Source organism: Morus notabilis, unplaced genomic scaffold, assembly GCF_000414095.1.
Source record: "Morus notabilis unplaced genomic scaffold, ASM41409v2 Scaffold322, whole genome shotgun sequence".
Taxonomy (NCBI): domain Eukaryota; kingdom Viridiplantae; phylum Streptophyta; class Magnoliopsida; order Rosales; family Moraceae; genus Morus; species Morus notabilis.
Genome location: NW_010359499.1, coordinates 424,642 through 443,694, shown reverse-complemented (window position 1 = coordinate 443,694; position 19,053 = coordinate 424,642). Strand labels below are relative to the sequence as shown.

The 19,053-nt window shown below is 40.6% G+C and overlaps 1 protein-coding gene across 1 annotated transcript in view; it reads left to right on the top strand.

Annotated features, from left to right (window-relative positions):
* LOC21401867 (solute carrier family 40 member 3, chloroplastic) overlaps nucleotides 1-19,053 on the top strand; it is a 46,802-nt gene that overhangs the window by 12,498 nt on the left and 15,251 nt on the right. Inside the window, exons 3-6 of the mRNA XM_010094671.2 lie at nucleotides 528-591; nucleotides 810-934; nucleotides 1,028-1,117; nucleotides 1,215-1,391. Coding sequence (XP_010092973.1) covers nucleotides 528-591; nucleotides 810-934; nucleotides 1,028-1,117; nucleotides 1,215-1,391 — 456 coding nt within the window. The remainder of the gene's footprint in view (nucleotides 1-527; nucleotides 592-809; nucleotides 935-1,027; nucleotides 1,118-1,214; nucleotides 1,392-19,053) is intronic.

Genomic DNA, 19,053 nt, shown 5'->3' with positions numbered 1-19,053 from the left:
TGTGGAAAGTGAGGGGAAAAAAATTTAGAATTTAGGCCAAGGAAAGATTTGGTCAGATACCAAATTGATGTAGGATTGAGTAGGGAAAAAAGAGAGAAGAAGAAGAAAAGGAAAAAGAGGGAAAAAAAAGGAAGAAGAATTAAGGTATAAGAAGAGGAGAATTTAGAGAGAGAAAGAGAAGAACTTTAAAGATAGGAAAATTGAATATCTATATTATCAATCAATTAGTTTTGAAAAACAATGAACAATACTAGGCCTATTTTTAGATGGGCAATTCAAACACTAATGGGAAACTAAATGCAATTAGGAAACCGAGTACAATCGGGAAACAAAACATAATAGGAAACTAACTTAAGAAAATAACTAGTTACCAAAAACTAAATATAATAAAAGAAAGAAAATAAAAATAATATCCTAGTTTCTATATTTGCGCCTTACATAATAACGGAAACTAGTATTGTGATCTCCATCATTATTATGTTTTGAGTTATGTATTAAGTCTACGCCAATTGTTATTTACTTCTCAGGTTTTATCAGAGGAGGAGCAGCATGCCCTTGCGGCTACTCCAGCCCACCCAACAGGATTATATGGTAAGATCCTCTTACTGAACAAGTCAAAGCACGTGTGGAATGAATTTGAAAGAATTTCATTTGCATGTTGTAACAACAGTATAAGACCTTTCCTCCAATAAATTGATCTAAGTCTTATTTATTGCTGATTTTATGGGTCAATAAAATGAAGAAAACAATATATGGCAGTGATTTTGTATATTCAGAATAATTTCTGACCAGAGTGACATATGTTTCAGCTTTATATGCTAGTTGCTTGGCTGGAAATTTAGTGGAACAGCTTTGGAGTTTTGCTTGGCCATCCGCTATAGCATTGATACATCCTAGCCTTCTACCGGTGGCAGTCATGGGTTTCTTCTCTAAGGTTGCGATGTATATAGTGTAGTGAAGTTAACCATATATGGGCAAGAAAGAGGAGAATATACTAAAATAACAAGTTATGTCTCATGTTTAACAGGTTGCAATAATTGTTGGAGGCCCTTTAGCTGGCAAGTTTCTAGATTACTTTCCTAGAGTCCTCACATATAATTATTTAAACGTTATACAGGTAACTAGTTTCATTTTTCTTCTGGATCATAGCTTAATTGAATCCAGGTTATCACTATATTTTTCTCCTAACAGGCTTACAAACTTGTCTCTGTCAGGCTGCTGCTCAATTGTTATCTGCAACTATGATAATTCATGCTCATTCTGTCCCTCTGTCTTCTGGATCATCCTTGCTCCTTCGTCCTTGGTTTATTGTACTTATACTAGCTGGAGCTGTTGAGAGGCTATCTGGAGTAGCACTGGGGGTTGCAATGGAACGTGATTGGGTTGTGCTGGTAGTGCCTCTCTTAGCTGTCCTTGTTCAGTTAAAATCTAAATGAGTCTGTTTCCAATTACACACATATTTTACATTGTTACTGTGGGAAATCAGAGATTATTTTTCATTCATCCCGTCAAAGAACTTGGATACAAAATATATACACTAGGCTATCAATACAATCTTAGGAAGTTGACTATTCTAGAATAAGGAAACTAGGATATTTACAGCTTAATTTCTTATTTAACAACACAAATCTTGCCTATGTATTGATACAAATCTTCTCATACTATTTTGGGATATGTAATCCTAGATTTCCAACACTCCCCCTCAAGCGAGAGAATAGATATTTTCCATTCCTAGCTTGCATATGATTCTTTGGAATGTTGAACTCGCCAGACCCTTAGTTAGAACATCTGCTAGCTGGCCCCTGGTAGAAACATAGGGAGTACTTATTAACCCATTTCTAGCTTCTCCTTTATGAAATGCCTGTCGACCTCCACTTGTTTAGTCTCGTCATGTTGGACTGGATTGTGAGTAATGTTGATTGCAGACTTATTATCACAGTAAAACTTCATCGGTGTCTGCCACTTTATCTTCAGATCATCTAGTATAATCTTGAGCCATAACAACTCACAAATCCCCTGTGCCATAGAACGAAACTCTGCCTCTACACTGGACTTGGCAACCACCGGTTGTTTTTTGCTTCTCCAAGTTACTAAATTTCCACCAAGGAAAGTACAATACCCAGATGTTGATCTTCTGTCAGTAACCGAACCAGCATAATTTGCATCCGTGTAAGCTTCAAGTTCCATCCCTGTGCCTTTCTTGAACAGAATTCCTTTTCCAGGACAGCCTTTCAAGTACTGCAAGATTCTGTACACCGGAAAAAGATGACTTTCCTTAGGATTCTGCATGAACTGACTTACTACACCCACGACATATGTGATGTCTGGTCGTGTGTGACAAATAGATTAACTTCCCAACAAGTCACTGGTACATGCCCTTGTCAACTAGTTCTCCTCCCATGGATTTTCCTAGTCTATGATTCGGCTCAATAGGACAGTCCAATGGCCTTCACCCCAATTTGCCCGTTTCTTTCAACAAGTCCAGGACATACTTCTGTTGTGAGACAAAAATCCCTTCTTTGGACCGAGCAACTTCTATTCCCAGAAAGTACTTTAGTTTCCCGAGATCTTTTATCTCGAATTCTTTTGCCAAATACTTCTGCAGTGCTTCCTTCTCCTCCGGATCATTCCCAGTCACGATAATATCGTCCACATACACTATCAAGGCAGTAACTCCCCCTGAAGCTGAGTGTTTGATGAATAGTGTATGATCCCCTTGGCTCTGTCTATAGTTCATAGCCAACATTGCTTTGGTGAATCTCCCTGAGGAGATTGTTTAAGCCCATATAATGCTGTCGGATTGTGCAGTTGTCAAGGGAGTGTCGGATTGTATAGTTGTCAATCAACATGTATATATTAAAGTTAGGATTTTATGTTGATCCCATGAATTATGGGATTTGTAACGTTAGCATTAATTTCCTAATTTTAGGCAGTCAGTTTAGTTTCATTTTTTTGCTTCATAGAATAGTCTATATATTGCTGTAACCTACAACTACAATTGAATAAGAAAAACCTTATTCTCAATCTCTTTTCTGCGTTATGGTATCAGAGCCCTAGGCCTCTTTTTCTGGGTTTCTACCTTTGTGCAGCCTTTATCGCTGCTTTGTTTTTCCTCTTCCGGTTTTAGCCTTAATTGTTGAGTACAGTGTCATGTTCTTCTCTGGTTTACAAACTTGAAACAGAGTCTTTTTTGTCTGGATTTGACTGCAACCTTCATTGCTACGTTTCAAGCCCTCACTTTCCTCCTTTTTTGTCCTAGATCATCATGGCTTCTGAAACCACGGTTGTCTCTTCTCAACACTATAAAGTGAGCACTTCTGCTTCATCTGACGAAGTCAACTCACATTCGATGATTGGAGACTTGCAGAATGTTTGAGCTACATATAGGTTGAATGAGAAGAATTATCTCAAGCGGTCTTAGTTTGTTAGAACATACCTGAAGCGTAAGGGGAGGCTGAGTCATCTTCTCGGGACAGGACCAAAGAAAGGAGATATCCGACGTTTGAAGCATGGGATGAAGCTGATTCTATGATCATGTCATGGTTATAGGACTCAATGGATCCTGCAATTAGTGATACTTGTATGTTTTTGACAACTGCAAAGGAGATTTGGGACTCCATTCGGCGAACCTACTCAAAAGCGCATGATGCAGCCCAAGTGTATGAGATAAAGTGAAGACAAGTGCTGCCAAACATGGAGCAAAACAGTGACAAAATATGCTAATTTACTACAGAGCTTATGGCAGGAACTCGATCACTATTGGGTATTTGAGATGAAGTGCCCAGAAGATGCTGCCGTCTTGAAGAATTTTATTGAGAAGGATCGAGTATATGATTTCCTGGTTAGACTCAATCCTTAATTTGATTGAGTAAGGATTCAAATACTCGGCAAAGAGGAAACACCTTCCCTGGAGGAGACGATTTCTCTAATTCGTGCAGAAGAGAGTCGAGGTGTAATGCTTGAGCCATAGGCTTTAGACAGTTCAGCCTTGGTAACAAAAACTGAACAACCTCAGGTGCAAGAAAGAAGGAAAGCAGATCTGTCAAGGTTCTCGGGAAGAGACAACAAAAACAACCAATAGAGGGACAAGAAGGATAATATGTGGTGCACCTATTGTAAAAAACCGAGACATACCAAGGGGAATTGCTGGAAATTAAATGGTAAACCACCTAGCCGAGAATGGGAAAATCGTGGAGGTTAGCAGAGGATTCAATCTTAGGCTCATCTGACAGAACAAACCAATCAGAGTGATGGACAGGAGAAAGGAGGACTCAATAGTGAAGAGATCGAAAAACTTAGGGGCTTGATAGGTTCTCTTGAGAAGCCTTCTGGTACATGTTCATTGGCACTCTCAGGTAAGTCTTCATTGCCTTTTGGACTTTACGTCTCAGAAAAGTGTTTGACCAACTATTAGGTAATTGACTCAGGAGCCACAGATCACATGACTCACGCCTCACAGTATTTCAACACTTATACTCCGTGTCCTAGTAGTAGGAAGTCGGTAAATCAGGAATATTTGGTTAGGATTTGATTATTAGAGATTTGAATAAATTAGGAAAGTTATATCCTAGGATCAAGTGATAGAATAAAATCCCTTATTATATGGGATCCTAGGGTTAGCCTTGTATTACCTTCTTTTCTATTTAAAGATGTTTTATTTCTTTGTAATATATACAATGAATAAGAGAGTTATTCTCTCCTTTCTTCCTCTGTGAATATCTATATGGTATCAGAGCTCTAGGGCTCGATCATGAATTTTAAAGCCGCCATGGTTGGCTATGGTTCAGCCTCTTCAGATGCCACAAGTGGTATGACTTCATCAGAGGCAGTTTCCCAGCCAATTTCGGCCGTTTCTTTCTCTGAGCATTCTCTTCAAATTACCATTCACAAATTGAATGGAAAGAATTACCTTGAGTGGTCTCAATATGTACGTTTGGTGATCGACGACAAAGGGAAACTCGGGCACTTGAATGGCGAAATAAAACCGCCAGCCACCAATGATAAAAAATACAGGCAGTGGCGTTTAGAAAATTCAATGGTGACTGCCTGGCTGATCAACTCGATGGAACCAATTGTTGGTAAGCCCTTCATGTTCTTGCCGACGGCTCGTGATGTTTGGGAGGCAGTCCGGGAAACTTATTCAGATTTGGACAATCATTCGTAATTGTTCGAATTGAACACTCGAATGTGGAAGATGCAGCAAGGGGACCATGAGGTAACAGCCTACTATAATGATATGATGCCGGTTTGGCAGGAGTTGGATATGTTTGAAGATGAACAATGGGAAAATTCGAATGATAGTGCTCGGTACAAAAAGAAGATTGAGAGAGGCCTGGTATTTGTGTTCTTGGCTGGTTTGAATAAATAACTCGATAAGGTTCGAGGACGTATATTAGGTAAAAGACCCTTGCCGACGATAAGAGAAGTTTTTGCAGAAGTGCGTAGAAAGGAAGCACGGCGGCAAGTGATGTTGAAGAACATCGATGAACCAAAAATAGATGGCGAGGGATCTGCTCTTGTGGTTCGAGGTAGAGATTCAGAAGGAGATAGGCGTGGAGGTAAGCAGAGGCCTTGGTGTAACCATTGTAGAAAGCCGTGGCATACTCGGGAAAATTGCTAGAAGCTACACGGGAAACTGGCAAATTGGAAGAAAAGACCCGGCAGTGACCAAGTCAGGGGGAGATGTCCGCGCATTCCAAGCTAGCCGTACTGATCCAGAGCAGGAATCTTCATTAGGGCCCCTTCCTTTTACAAAGGAACAATAGAGCACCTACATAAAATGTTTCAGTCCCAATCTTTAGGAAATTCTAACTCATCTTGTTCTCTAGCACAGTCAGGCAACTCTTTCACTGCAGCCATCGCTTGTACCAAGTCTAATGGCTCCTGGATATTAGATTCAGGTGCTACCGATCATATGACCGGCACTTCGCAATTTTTTTCTTCATATACACCTTGTGCAGGGAATCAAAGAGTTAAAATTGCAGATGGATCCTTTGCTACTGTTGCTGGGAAAGGAACAATTACCATTTCCCCTTCTCTAATTTTGAAAAATGTTCTGCATGTTCCCCATTTGTCATATAATCTCGTCTATCAGTAAATTGACTCTTGATCATAATTGTCAAGTTAATTTTTGGTCTTCTCGTTGTGAATTTCAGGATTTAACCTCAGGGAAGATGATTAGGGGTGCTAAATAGGATAGTGGTCTTTACCTCTTTAATAACGGATCAACTTTTGGATCAACAGACATGTTTCAATTCTATTTCTGTTTCTAGTGACAGTAAGATTATGTTATGGCATTATCGATTAGAACATCCAAATTTTTAATATTTAAAGCATTTGTTACCCAAGTTATTCATGAATAAAAATCCTTATGTTTTTCGGTGTGAATCTAGTGAATTAGCAAAACATCATCGTGTTGTTTTTCCATCTCAACCATATAAAAAATCGAAACCATTTTCCATGATTCACAGTGATATTTGGGGTCCTAGGGTGCCAACCTTTTCTGAAAAACGCTGGTTTGTTACTTTCATTGATGATCATACTAGAGTCACTTGGGCTTTCCTTTTAAAAGAAAAATATGATGCTGAGACTGTGTTTAAAATTTTTTTATAATATGGTTCAAACACAATTTCAGACTCAGATTAAAATTTTCCTAAGTGATAATGGAAAAGAATTTTTTAACAATGTGTTAGGGAATTTTTTTGCCGGAAGAGGGATTGTACACCAAAGTTCTTGTAATAATACACCTCAACAGAATGGGGTGGCTGAAAGAAAAATCAGACATCTCCTTGAAGTTGTTAGAGCTATAAGTTTTAAAACTAAGGTTCCTAAGTACCTTTGGGGAGAAGTAGTTTTAACAGCCACTTTTTTGACTAATAGGCTGCCTACGAGAATTTTGAACTTTAAAACACCAATAAAGGTTTTCACCGAATGTTTTCCCAGATATTCCCTTAAAAATATTTGGAAGTGTGGCTTTTGTTCATAATCATGATCCTATACGTTCTAAGCTTGATCCAAAAGCACATAAGTGTATTTTTGTAGGCTATCCTACAAATTAGAGAGGGTATAAATGTTTTGATCCAGTTTCCAAAAAAATGTTTGTCTCTATGGATGTCACGTTTTTTGAAGGACAGTCTTACTACATCAATTCCCATCTTCAGGGGGAGAACACTAGTGAAGATGATTTTCTAGATGGTTCAACTTTTGAGTTTATTCAAGATGATGTTTCTCACAAACAGTTACCTAAAGAGAATGATATGGAAAATACAAAGTCGGTGGAAACAAATGAATTAAATGTTGAAAATATTGAATCTACCAATGAACAACCTTTGGTAATGCCATCTCAGAATCAAAATACTGAAACAACATATATGTATGCGAAACGGTTTAAAGGTCTTGTCTATTCAAAGGGTATCAAGCGCAGAAAAGAAGAGGCACTATCCCACAGCACTACCAAGAGTCTAATCAGAGGTTGGATCATGACATTCATGATGACTCTTCAATAGTTCCTAAAAATAATCCTCCAGGTAATTATGAGTCAAACCCTTCTAGTCAGCTTGATCTTCCCATGGCTCTTCCTTTATTTCACAAGTGTCGAGTGTGGTTATTCCTAATAGTGTCCAGGAGGCTCTAAATGTTCCTGAGTGGAAAGAAGCGATTTTTGAGGAGATGAGAGCTCTGGAGAAGAATGCTACTTGGGAATGTTAGGAACCTAATATTTAAGTCTTTTTCAATAGTCTTAAGGAGAGTATAAATAGGGGGTTTAGTTGTTAGGGAGGGGGAGAATGAGATTTGTAGAGAGTGTCTAGTGTTGTGCACTATTTTGGAGGTCAGGGGTCCTCAAAACCGCCAATCTATCTTGTAATTTTTCATTTCTAGTATTGGTATAGATTTTCAGGATCCTAGCAATGGTATCAGAGCATCTACGATCCATGGAGCTTTTTGAGTTAAGAGAGAAACTTAGGGCTGTTCTAAGAGCTAATCTCAAGGTTTCTGGAAGGAGTATGGGGGGGCTCCGGGACTAGGTGGGGAAGGTTCGGACTCAAATGGAAGACGTGCAGGCGGTGCTGTGGAGGATGGAGGCACTGCTGGTGGCGCGGCCGATGGCCGGGAAGGCCGAGTTAGGTCGCGACGGCGAACAACGGGACAGGGAGAGGTGAGATCGCGCGTCTCGGGGCGAGGAGAGCCACATCGCGTCAACCCAGGCAAAGTGGAGGTGCCAAATCGGGCGGATCTTCGCCGGGAAGCGCCGATTCGCGAAGATCGAGGCCACGAGAGGGAGATCCGACGCCAGAGAGACGTGGGTCTCATGGAGGAGCGCGAGATCCGTTGCGATCTGGGCCTGGGTGGTCCAGATCTGCAGCGGGGTTGTTCGACGACGGGAGGAGGGCGGACGGAGGTCGCGACCGTCGGGAGAGGGCGGCGGAGCTTGTTCGGCGACGGGAATTGGAGTGGGAGCCGGAGTTAGAGGAGGAGAGGCTTGCTCCGAAGCTGGGACGGCATTGGTACCCTCGGAACAGGGAACCCATCCCTGTTTCGGTCGCGGTTGGGGATGATTCCGGACTGATTTGGACCGAGCCTCGCGATTCCGGTGTGAAGGGGGCTAATTCCGGTGCTACGGAGACAGATCCCTGCGCGACGGAGGCTGGGCTCGACGATTTGGCTGCTGTTTGGATAGGGCCTCACGATTCCGGCGTGAAAGGGGTTGATTCCGGTGCTACAGAGGCAGATTCCGGCGGAATTGTAGTGGAGTCTCGCAATTCCGACTCGATTAAGGCTGATCCCGGTGAGATTGGTGTTGTTTTCGAAAATTCCGGCCAAATTTGGAGCGGGTCTCATGATTCTGACGTTGTTGAGGGTGTTTCCGGCGAGGTTGGGGCTGATTCCGGCTCGGTTTGGACTGGGCTTCGCAATTCCGGCGTGAAAGGAGCTGGTTCTGGTGCCACGGAGGCAGATTCTGGCGGAATTGGAGTGGGACCCATGAATTCCGACGCCCTTAATGCTGGGTTTTGTGATTTTGACGCCATTGGGGCTAGCATGGCCAGGACGGGGAATTCCAATGCGAAATCCGGCGATTTTGGGGCTGAATCCCGAAATTCTGTTTGGAATTGGGTTGGGTCTAGTGTTTTCGGTATGGGCAGAGTCCATTTTGGGGTTGAGCCTCGTAATTACAATATTAGTTGGCCTAATTCTGGTGCAAGGGCAGTCAGGCCTCAAAACTTTAACACGTTTGGGGCTGGGAATGGTATGATTGCAGCTGAGTATGAAGAAATTGGTGAGACTGAAGTTGAAAGGTTGATGTCTTGGTTGGCTAAGAAGGAAACTCCCTTAGTGAGGATTGATTTGCCAATATTTTTTGTGACCATTGATGAGCTTGCGCAAAGAGTTTAAAATGAATTGATAGACTTTGTGGTTGCTTGCCAAGATACAAAGAAGATGGAGAAGACTCCAATTTGAAGACGTGACTTACGAGGACAACATCAATTTGGGGACTCCAATCAAGGAACTAACAAAACCTTTTGTTCTTAATCATTTAGATGTTATTTTTCAATTTTATTTCTTGATTTTCACCTTGAGGAAAAGGTGATTCTTTGGGGCGGGGGTAAAGTTAGGAACCTAATATTTAGAAGTCTTTTTCAATAGTCTTAAGGGGAGTATAAATAGGGGGTTTAGTTGTTAGGGAGGGGGAGAATGAGATTTGTAGAGAGTTTCTAGTGTTGTGGACTATTTTGGAGGTCGGGGATCCTTGAAATTGCCCATCTATTTTGTAATTTTTCATTTCTAGTATTGTTAATAAAGCATAGATTTTCAGGATCCTAACAGAATGCTACTTGGGAGAAAGTGGATATGCCAGATGGGAAGACAGTTGTTGGCTGTAAATGGGCATTTACCGTGAAGAACAACTCAGATTGACCTTTGGAAAGATACAAGGCTCGCCTTGTGGCTAAAGGCTTCACTCAGACATATGGAGTGGACTACTCAGAGACTTTTTCTCCAATGGCAAAGCTAAATACAGTTCGAGTACTCTTGTCTGTTGCTGCTAATCTTGATTGGCCCCTGAATCAGCTGGATGTGAAGAATGCTTTTTTGAATGGAGACTTAGAGGAAGAAGTCCATATGGAACCTCCACCGGGCTTTACCGAGAAGTTTGGAACTAAGGTGTGCAAACTAAAGAGGTCTTTATATGGTCTTAAACAGTCTCCCAGAGCTTGGTTCAGAGATTTACAAAGTTTGTTAAGAACCAAGGATATACACATGGACAATTTGATCACACTCTCTTCACAAAGAAATCTACCAAAGACAAGGTTTCTATCTTGATTGTCTATGTGGATGATATAATTCTGATTAGAGATGATTTAGAAGAGATGATCAGACTGAAGCAGAGTCTAGCCAAGGAATTTGAGATTAAAGATCTAGGCCAACTAAAATACTTCCTTGGAATGGAAGTGGCAAGATCAAAAAAGGGCAGAAGTATATTCTAGATCTCTTGAAAGAAACTGGAATGAGTTGTTGCAAACCTTCAGATACTCCAATAGAAGCTAATCCTAAACTTGGAGATGTAAAAGGTGGTGTTCCAATAGACACAGGGAGATACCAAAGACTGGTTGGAAGACTGATCTACTTGTCACATACACGTCCTGACATTGCTTTTGCTGTGAGCATGGTAAGTCAATTTATGCATTCCCCATATGAAGAACATCTGGAAGCTGTGTATTGAATTCTTCGTTATCTGAAAAGCACACCAGGAAAAGGACTCTTCTTCAAGAGAAATGAGGAGAGGAATTGAGGTATACAGATGGTGATTGGTCAAGTTCGGTCACTGATAGAAGATCAACATCAGGCTACTGTACATTTCTATGGGGCAATTTAGTCACTTGGAGAAGCAAGAAGCAGAGTGTAGTCGCTAGAAGTAGTGCTGAGGCAGAATTCAGATCAATGGCTCAAGGAGTGTGTGAGATTCTTTGGCTAAAAAGGGTTCTGGAAGAGCTTAAGAGACCAATAAGTTTTCCTATGAAGTTGTATTGTGACAACAAAGCAGCTATCAATATTGCTCATAATCTGGTTCTATATGACAGAACAAAACATATTGAGATTGATAGACACTTTATAAAAGAAAAGCTTGAAGAAGGAATAATTTGTACTCCATTTGTACCCACCACACAGCAAGTTGCAGATGTTTTGACTAAGGGTCTGTTGAGACAGCCGTTCAAACTTCAAGTGAGCAAGTTGGGCATGATGGATATCTTTGCACCAACTTGAGGGGGAGTGTCGGTAAATCAGGAATATTTTGTTAAGATTTGATTATTAGAGATTTGAATAAATTAGGAAAGTTATATCCTAGGATCAAGTGATAGAATAAAATCCCTGATTATATGGGATCCTAGGGTTAGCCATGTATTACCTTCTTTTCTATTTAAAGATGTTTTATTTTTCTGTAATATATACAATGAATAAGAGAGTTATTCTCTCCTTTCTTCCTCTGTGAATATCTATATATTTCAACACTTCTACTACGTGCCCTAGTAGTAGGAAAATTATTGTTGCCAATGTTCCCACGTAAAACCTTTCCTTGTCCTTAAAGATGTTCCTCTTATACTAAAATTGTCAGCAAATCTTGTTTCAATTCAAAAGCTCACAAAAGATCTGAACTGTTATGCAATTTTCCACCCTTCTTATTATGTTTTTCAGGACCAGGGTTCGGGGAGGAAGATTGGACTTGTTAAGGAAAGGCACGGGCTTTACTATCTTGAAACCCTGAGTATTTCGAAGAGAGTCATGAATAATTTGTCTTTATCTTTTCTCAGTTCTTCAAATAAAGATGTCATTTGGCTTCATCATTTTTGTCTTGGTCATCCGTCTTTTAGAGTCTTAAATATCATATTTCCCTCCTTGTTTAAAGGATTGAATGTGACAGATTTTCATTGTGATATTTGCGAACTTGCAAAGCATACTCGTGTATCTTTTCCCATTAATTCACAGTGATATTTGGGGACCATCCACAATCCCAAATATTTCAGGGTCTCAATGGTTTGTTTCTCTAATTGATGATTGTAATAGGGTTACATGGATATTCTTAAACAAAAGTCCGATGTAAGCAGTGTTGTTCCTAACTTTCATTCCATGATTCAAAACCAATTTGGGGTAAAAATTAAAGGCTTTAGGTCTGACAATGCAAGGGATTACTTCAACTAAGTTTTGACACCTTACTTCCAAAAGGAAGGCATCATTCATGAATCATCATGTGTAAACACACCACAACAAAATGGGGTGGCTGAAAGGAAAAATGGTCATTTATTGAATACTACTTGGGCGTTGCAAACTTCTATCCTCATGTCAGAACATCAAATGGTCTTATACCTAGAGTCTTTGGTTGTACCTCTTTTGTCCACATCCATAGCCAAAACTGAAGGAAATTCAACCCAAGAGCGATCAAATGTGTGTTCCTTGGCTATTCGTCTACACAGAAAGGACATAAATGTTATCATCCTCCTACCAGGAAAGTTTACATATCTGCAGATGTCACTTTGTTGAGAACAAACCCTATTTCACAAAGTCTTATCTTCAGGTGGAGATTTTACTTGTGGAAGATAAAGACTATAGAGGTGATCTATCTTCTTCAGGGTCTCTTGCAGATCTACCTCTACCCTTGACTTCATCGTCTCCACCCACTCAAAAATAGAGTGTTTCACTTCCCATTGAGTCTGAGTTTGTCTCAATTCCTAAACCTGAGTCAGCCCCAGAAATAGAACCTGTCTCAATTCCTAAACCTGAGTCAGCTCCAGAACTAGAACCTGTGTCCATTCCAGCGTCTGTGCCTGTTCGTATTTATGACTCTATGAGATTTCCTCAGGTGTACTGTACTCAAGAACAGCAATTCTAGACCTGACACAAGTCTGAGATGACAACCCGAGCCCTACTAATGAAGACGTGGTAAGTTCTGACTCATCCTTGCACATACCACCCAATGAAACACAAAAAAGGGATTCTGATCTACCTATTGCTATATGAAAAGGTGCTAGAGAATGCACAAAGCATCCATTATACCCGTTGTCCCACTATATGTCACTCAAACGTTTCTCACCACTCCATATAAATTTTATTTTGAACCTGCACACTATTTTTGTTCCAAACACTTTATCTAAGGCATTGTCAAAAAGGGAGTGGAGAGATGATATGAGGGAGGACATGGACGCATTGGAGAAAAACAACACTTGGGAGATTGTTGAAAAGCTAGAAGGGAAGAATCCAGTTGGTTGCAAATGGGTTTTCACCTTAAAATACAAAGCCGATGGCTGTCTTGAAAGGTATAAAGCGGGGTTGGTTGCTAAGGGCTAGATTCAGACTTATGGAGTTGATTATCAAGAGACGTTTGCTCTTGTGGCGAAAATGAATACTGTGAGAATCTTGTTATCCCTAGCAGCTCATTTTGGTTGGCCACTTCAACAATATGATGTGAAGAATGCCCTTCTGCATGGTGTCCTAAAAGAAGAAATTTACATGAGCATTCCACCCGGATTTGAAGGAAAGGGTACTGCTAACAAGGTATGCAAACTAAAAAAGGCATTATATGGACTGAAGCAATCGCCTAGAGCTTGGTTTGAGAGATTTGCTAGAGTGATGAAAGCAGCGAGATACAGACAAAGTCAAGGAGATCATACACTCTTCATCAAACACTCAAACAGTTCTCTTAGTATACGTTGATGATATTATTGTCACAGAGAATGATGAGAAAGAGAAACACGATTTGAAGTAGTGCTTGACCAAGGAATTTGAGATAAAGGAGCTTGGAAGACTTAAATATTTCCTTGGAATTGAAGTTTCATACTCAAGACAAGGAATTTTTATCTCACAGCAAAAATATGTGACAGATCTCTTGAAGGAAACCTGAAAGCTCGGTTGTAAACCAGTAGCTACGCCTATTGAGCCAAATCAGAAGCTAGGGGAGGCAAAGGAAGAACCAGCGGTTGATAGGGAGATGTACCAACGTATGGTGGGAAAACTTATCTACCTTGCTCATACTCGGCTAGACATCGCTTATTCAGTAAGTGTGATCAGTCAATTCATGCATGATCCAAGAGAAAGACACCTACAAGCTGCCTACCATGTGTTACACTATTTGAAAGGTAGTCCGGGAAAAGGAGTTCTATTAAAAAAAAATAATGAACTCACATTGGAAGTATACACAGATGCAGACTATACAGGCTCATCAGTAGATAGAAGATCGGCGTCTGGTTATTGCACATTTCTTTATGAAAATCTGGTAACGTGGAGGAATAAAAAGCAGAATGTAGTGGCAAAGTCTAGTGCTGAATCAGAGTTCAGGGCAATGGCTCAAGGAGTGTGAATTATTATGGCTGAAGATCATCCTGGATGATATAAGAATCAAGTGGGAAGGTCGTATGAGATTGTATTGTGACAATAAGTCAGCAATAAACATTGCTCATAATCCAGTATAACACAACAAGACGAAGCATATCGAGATTGACAAACACTTCATCAAAGAAAAGTTGGAAGCAGGCCTGATATGCATGTCTTATGTACCTTCAGGGAGTTAACTAGCGGATGTTTTGGCCAAAGGACTCAACAGTGCGACTTTTCACGGATTTATTTCCAAGCTGGGAATGGAAGATATCTATTCTCTAGCTTGAGGGGGAGTGTTGGATTGTATAGTTGTCAATCAGCATGTGTATATTTAGGAGAGTTAGGATTTTATGTTGATCCCACGAATTATGGGATTTGTAACGTTAGCATTGATTTCCTAATTTTAGGCAGTCAGTTGAGTTTAGTCTCCACAGGTTCCATGGGCTCAAGAATGAGTTCAGTCTCAGGCTCGGTGGTTGGAGTGGAGGTTGACTCGGTGATTGAAGTGGAAGTAGGCTCGGCTGACTGAGTTTGTACTGGAAATTTGTTGACCAATGGGACACTTAGGAATAAGTCCTTATCTTCCATAGATGATGTCTCTCCCTAAAGAGAAGGACTTGAGAAATAGTTCTCTCATTCAACAAATGTGACATCTGTTGAGACATAGGTTTTCCGAGTTGAGGATGATAGCATTTGTACCCCTTTTGAGTAGGTGAATACCCAATGAACACACACTCGACAGCTCTAGGATCTAGTTTACCCTGTACATGAGAGTGAACATGAACAAACGAGACACACCCGAAGACTTTAGGGGTTACCTTAGGTGACATTTTAAATTCTGGATAGTATTGAGACAACAATTCCATTGGACTCTTAAAATCAAGAACCCGGGATGGAAGACGATTTATTAGATGAGTGGTAGTAAGGACAGCTTCCCCCCAAAAAGTTTTTGGAACATTTTTTTGAAACAAAGAACACGAACAGTGGCTAGCAGATAGCCATTTTTCCTTTATGTCACCCCATTTTGTTGGGGTGTATCGACACAGGATGATTCATGAATAATTCCCTCCTTTTGAAGGGATGGGGACAAGAATTGGTTAAAGAAATCTCTAGTATTGTCCGTTCTCAGCCTCTTAGTTCCCACATTGAATTGATTTTTGACCATAGTATGAAAAATAGGAAAAATGTGACTCACATCAGATTTTTGTTTAAGTAAATAAACCTATGTAACTCGAGTGCAATCATCAATAAAAGTGACAACCCAGCGAGCCCTGAGATGTTGGGGACTCGAGATGAACCCTAAATATCACTATGGATCAAAGAAAAAGGAATTGTATTTCTTTTATTACTTAAAGGGAAAGAAACATGTTGGTGTTTAGCAATCTCACAAATATCACAATGAAATTCGTTTGCATTAACACCCTTAAACAATGAGGGAAACATTATACTAAGTGTATTAAAAGAGGGATGACCGAGTCTATGGTAATGTAGCCAAATTTGCTCTTTGTTGGATTGAGAGGTGCTTGACAGATATGAGAGGGTTGGGTTGTTCACTTGGCTGTCCGGTAACTGGAGATAAAACACATGTTTCACCTTAGCAAGTCCAATCATCCTCCTCGTAGCTTGGTCCTGAAATACACAAGAATCACAGGAGAACACCACATTGCATTTTAAATCCTTTGTAAGTTGATGAATAGACACAAGATTTGTGGATAGTTTAGGTACATGCAACACATTTTTTAGTGTCATAGATGGGCTTAAAACAACATCCCCCTCACCAGCAACAGTGGCCAAGGATCCATCTGCAATAGAAATTTTCCTATTGCTCGGGCAAGGTTGATATGTGCTAAATTTATGGGAGGAATTTGTCATACCAATAACCCACGAGTTTGAGAACTCTAAATTCGAAGGACTTAAAGCATATGAGGAATGAGGCTTACCCAAATTCGCTAAGGAACAGGTACTTGTTGACTTCTCCAATGAATCAAGAAGTGCCCTTAATCTTCCCATGTCCTCTTTGTTGAATTCACTATGCTCTCCACCACTGGCATTTGCAACGTCCATGTCTCTGTCTTCCCGCGATTGAGTCATATGCACTTGACCCCGCTGCGTTCCACCCTTAGGTCGTTCGATTGAGAGCTTGGTGGTTTCCAATGCAGCTTCTAGCATTGCTCCTTTGTATGGTGGGATTTTTTACAAAAGGTACACCAAAGGTTATCCTTGTTCGAGGGCCGTGGCTCCAATTTCCTAGCCTCTGAATTTCCAGCATTGAAGGTTTGTGGTTTCTCTGTGTTGGACTTCTTCTTTTCATCATTGAAACTTCCTAGCATCGCGATCCTTCAACTGGTGGTGTAATGAGCATAACTCCTCTTCGACTCTCTTCAACATTGACAATAGAAATAGTCTCATTCAGTGATGGTAACTCCTCTTTACCTAGAATCTGAACCCTCACTTGATCAAATTCCATGTTTAATCTGGCAAGGAAATCATAAACTCGCTCCTTTTCATTAAAGTTCTCCAATGCAGTTGCATCTTCACTACACTTCATCTCAATACATCGATAATGATCCATCTCTTGCCACAAACTTTTCAATGTGTTGGAAAGTTAGGAAATAATATCCCATAGAATCAAGAAATTAGAATTTGAATATTTTCTGTTTTAGATATTTCCGGATTTGGTTCTGTTTCCTTTTTCTTGCTCCTTAATTCTAGGAGCTGGAGATATTGTTCCCTTCTATTTAAACTAATGTAACCTATGTCATGAATAATAAGAAAGTGAGAGATTTCGGCTCTCTAGGTTTTCCTCCTTAATCTGCCCTCTTTTCCTACATGGTATCAGAGCCTTAGGCTCCGATCTAGAGTTTTTCTATGGCAGGCCAGAATTCGTGGAAGACAGCACTAACCGGTGCAGCTAGCAAGGACTCAGCGGCGCCAGGGGAAAGTGCTGCTCCGGAAAGAACTGCAAGTTCGAATCTAAACTCCTCCATCTCATTCAATGGCACGGAGGGGTCCACAAATTCACTCCAATTGAGTATTCACCGTCAAAATGGAAAAAACTACACGGAATGGTCGCAAACCGTTCGGTTGATCTTGGATGGCAAAGGGAAACTTGGATATCTGACAAGAGAAGTGACAAAACCTACAGATGGAGATTCGGCCTTCAAAAACTGGAAATCAGAGAATTCCTTGATTATTGCGTGGTTGGTAAATTCAATGGAACCCGCAATTGGAAAGCCCTTCATATTTCTACCGACAGCCAAAGATGTTTGGGAAGCAGTCAGGGACACGTATTCTGATTTGGAGAATTCCTCGCAGATTTTTGGTTTAAAGTCCAAACTATGGCGTGCAAGACAGGGTGACCAAGATGTGACTTCATACTACAACGAATTGATGACCTTGTGGCAGGAGTTAGATCTCTGTTATGATGATGTCTAGGAGTGCATGAATGACAGTGTTCGCTTCATGAAACGACAAGAAAATGATCGTGTCTTTATGTTCTTAGCAAGGCTAAACAAGGAGTTAGATGAGGTGCGTGGCAGAATTTTAGGAAAGATGCCTCTGCCAACAATTCGTGAGGCCTTCTCAGATATTCGGAGAGAAGAAGCACGGCAGAATGTGATGCTTAGCAGCAAATCCAGCCCTTTTACCAATAACCCAGAAGTAGAGAGCTCTGCCCTCGTAACTCGAGGTTTCCAAGAGGAAGTGAAGAAGGATGGTAGGAATTCTGAACGACCATGGTGCGACCACTGCAAACGCTCATGGCACACGCGGGAAACCTGTTGGAAACTTCATGGCAAGCCTCAAAACTAGAAGAAGAAGCCTGGCAGAGATGGACGTGCACTTCAGGCTAGTGTCTCGGATCAAGAGCAGTAGTCTTCTTCAAGCTCATTTCCTTTCACCAAGGAACAGATAGACCAACTGTACAAACTTCTCAAGCCTCAGAAAACTCCTTGCTCTTTGGCTCAAAAAGGTAATTACCGAAAAGCAACCCTCATTAGTATTAACCCTGATCGTACCTGGATCATTGATTTAGGTGCAACTGATCATATGACAGGGGTGTCAAACCTATTTTCTTCATATAGTCCTTGTGCAGGTAATCAGAAAATTAAAATCGCAGATGGTTCTCTTTCAGCCATCGCAGGAAAAGGTTCTATTGTAGTGTCTCCATCACTCACTCTCCACGATGTCCTTCACGTTCCTAAACTTTTTTGTAACCTTTTGTCTATCAGTAAACTAGCTCGTGATCAAAACTGTCAAACTAATTTTTTCCCAACTCACTGTGTGTTTCAGGATTTGATCTCGGGGAGGATGATTGGCAGTGCTAAACAGAGTGGAGGACTTTACTACCTCGATGATGGATCTGAATCGAGGCAACAATCTCAACAAATAAGTTCCTGCTTTGAATCTATTTCCGTTTCTACTAATAATATCATGTTATGGCATTTAAGATTAGGCCACCCACGTTTCAAATATTTAAAACATTTGTTTCCTAAGTTGTTTGGCAATAAAGATCCTTCTTTGTTTCATTGTGAGATATGTGAATTTGCAAAACATCACCGTACATCTTTTTCTTCACAACCATATAAACCATCAAAACCTTTCACTATTATTCACAGTGATGTTTGGGGTCCTAATAAGATAAGTACACCCTCTAAAAAGAGATGGTTCATCACATTTACTGATGATCATACT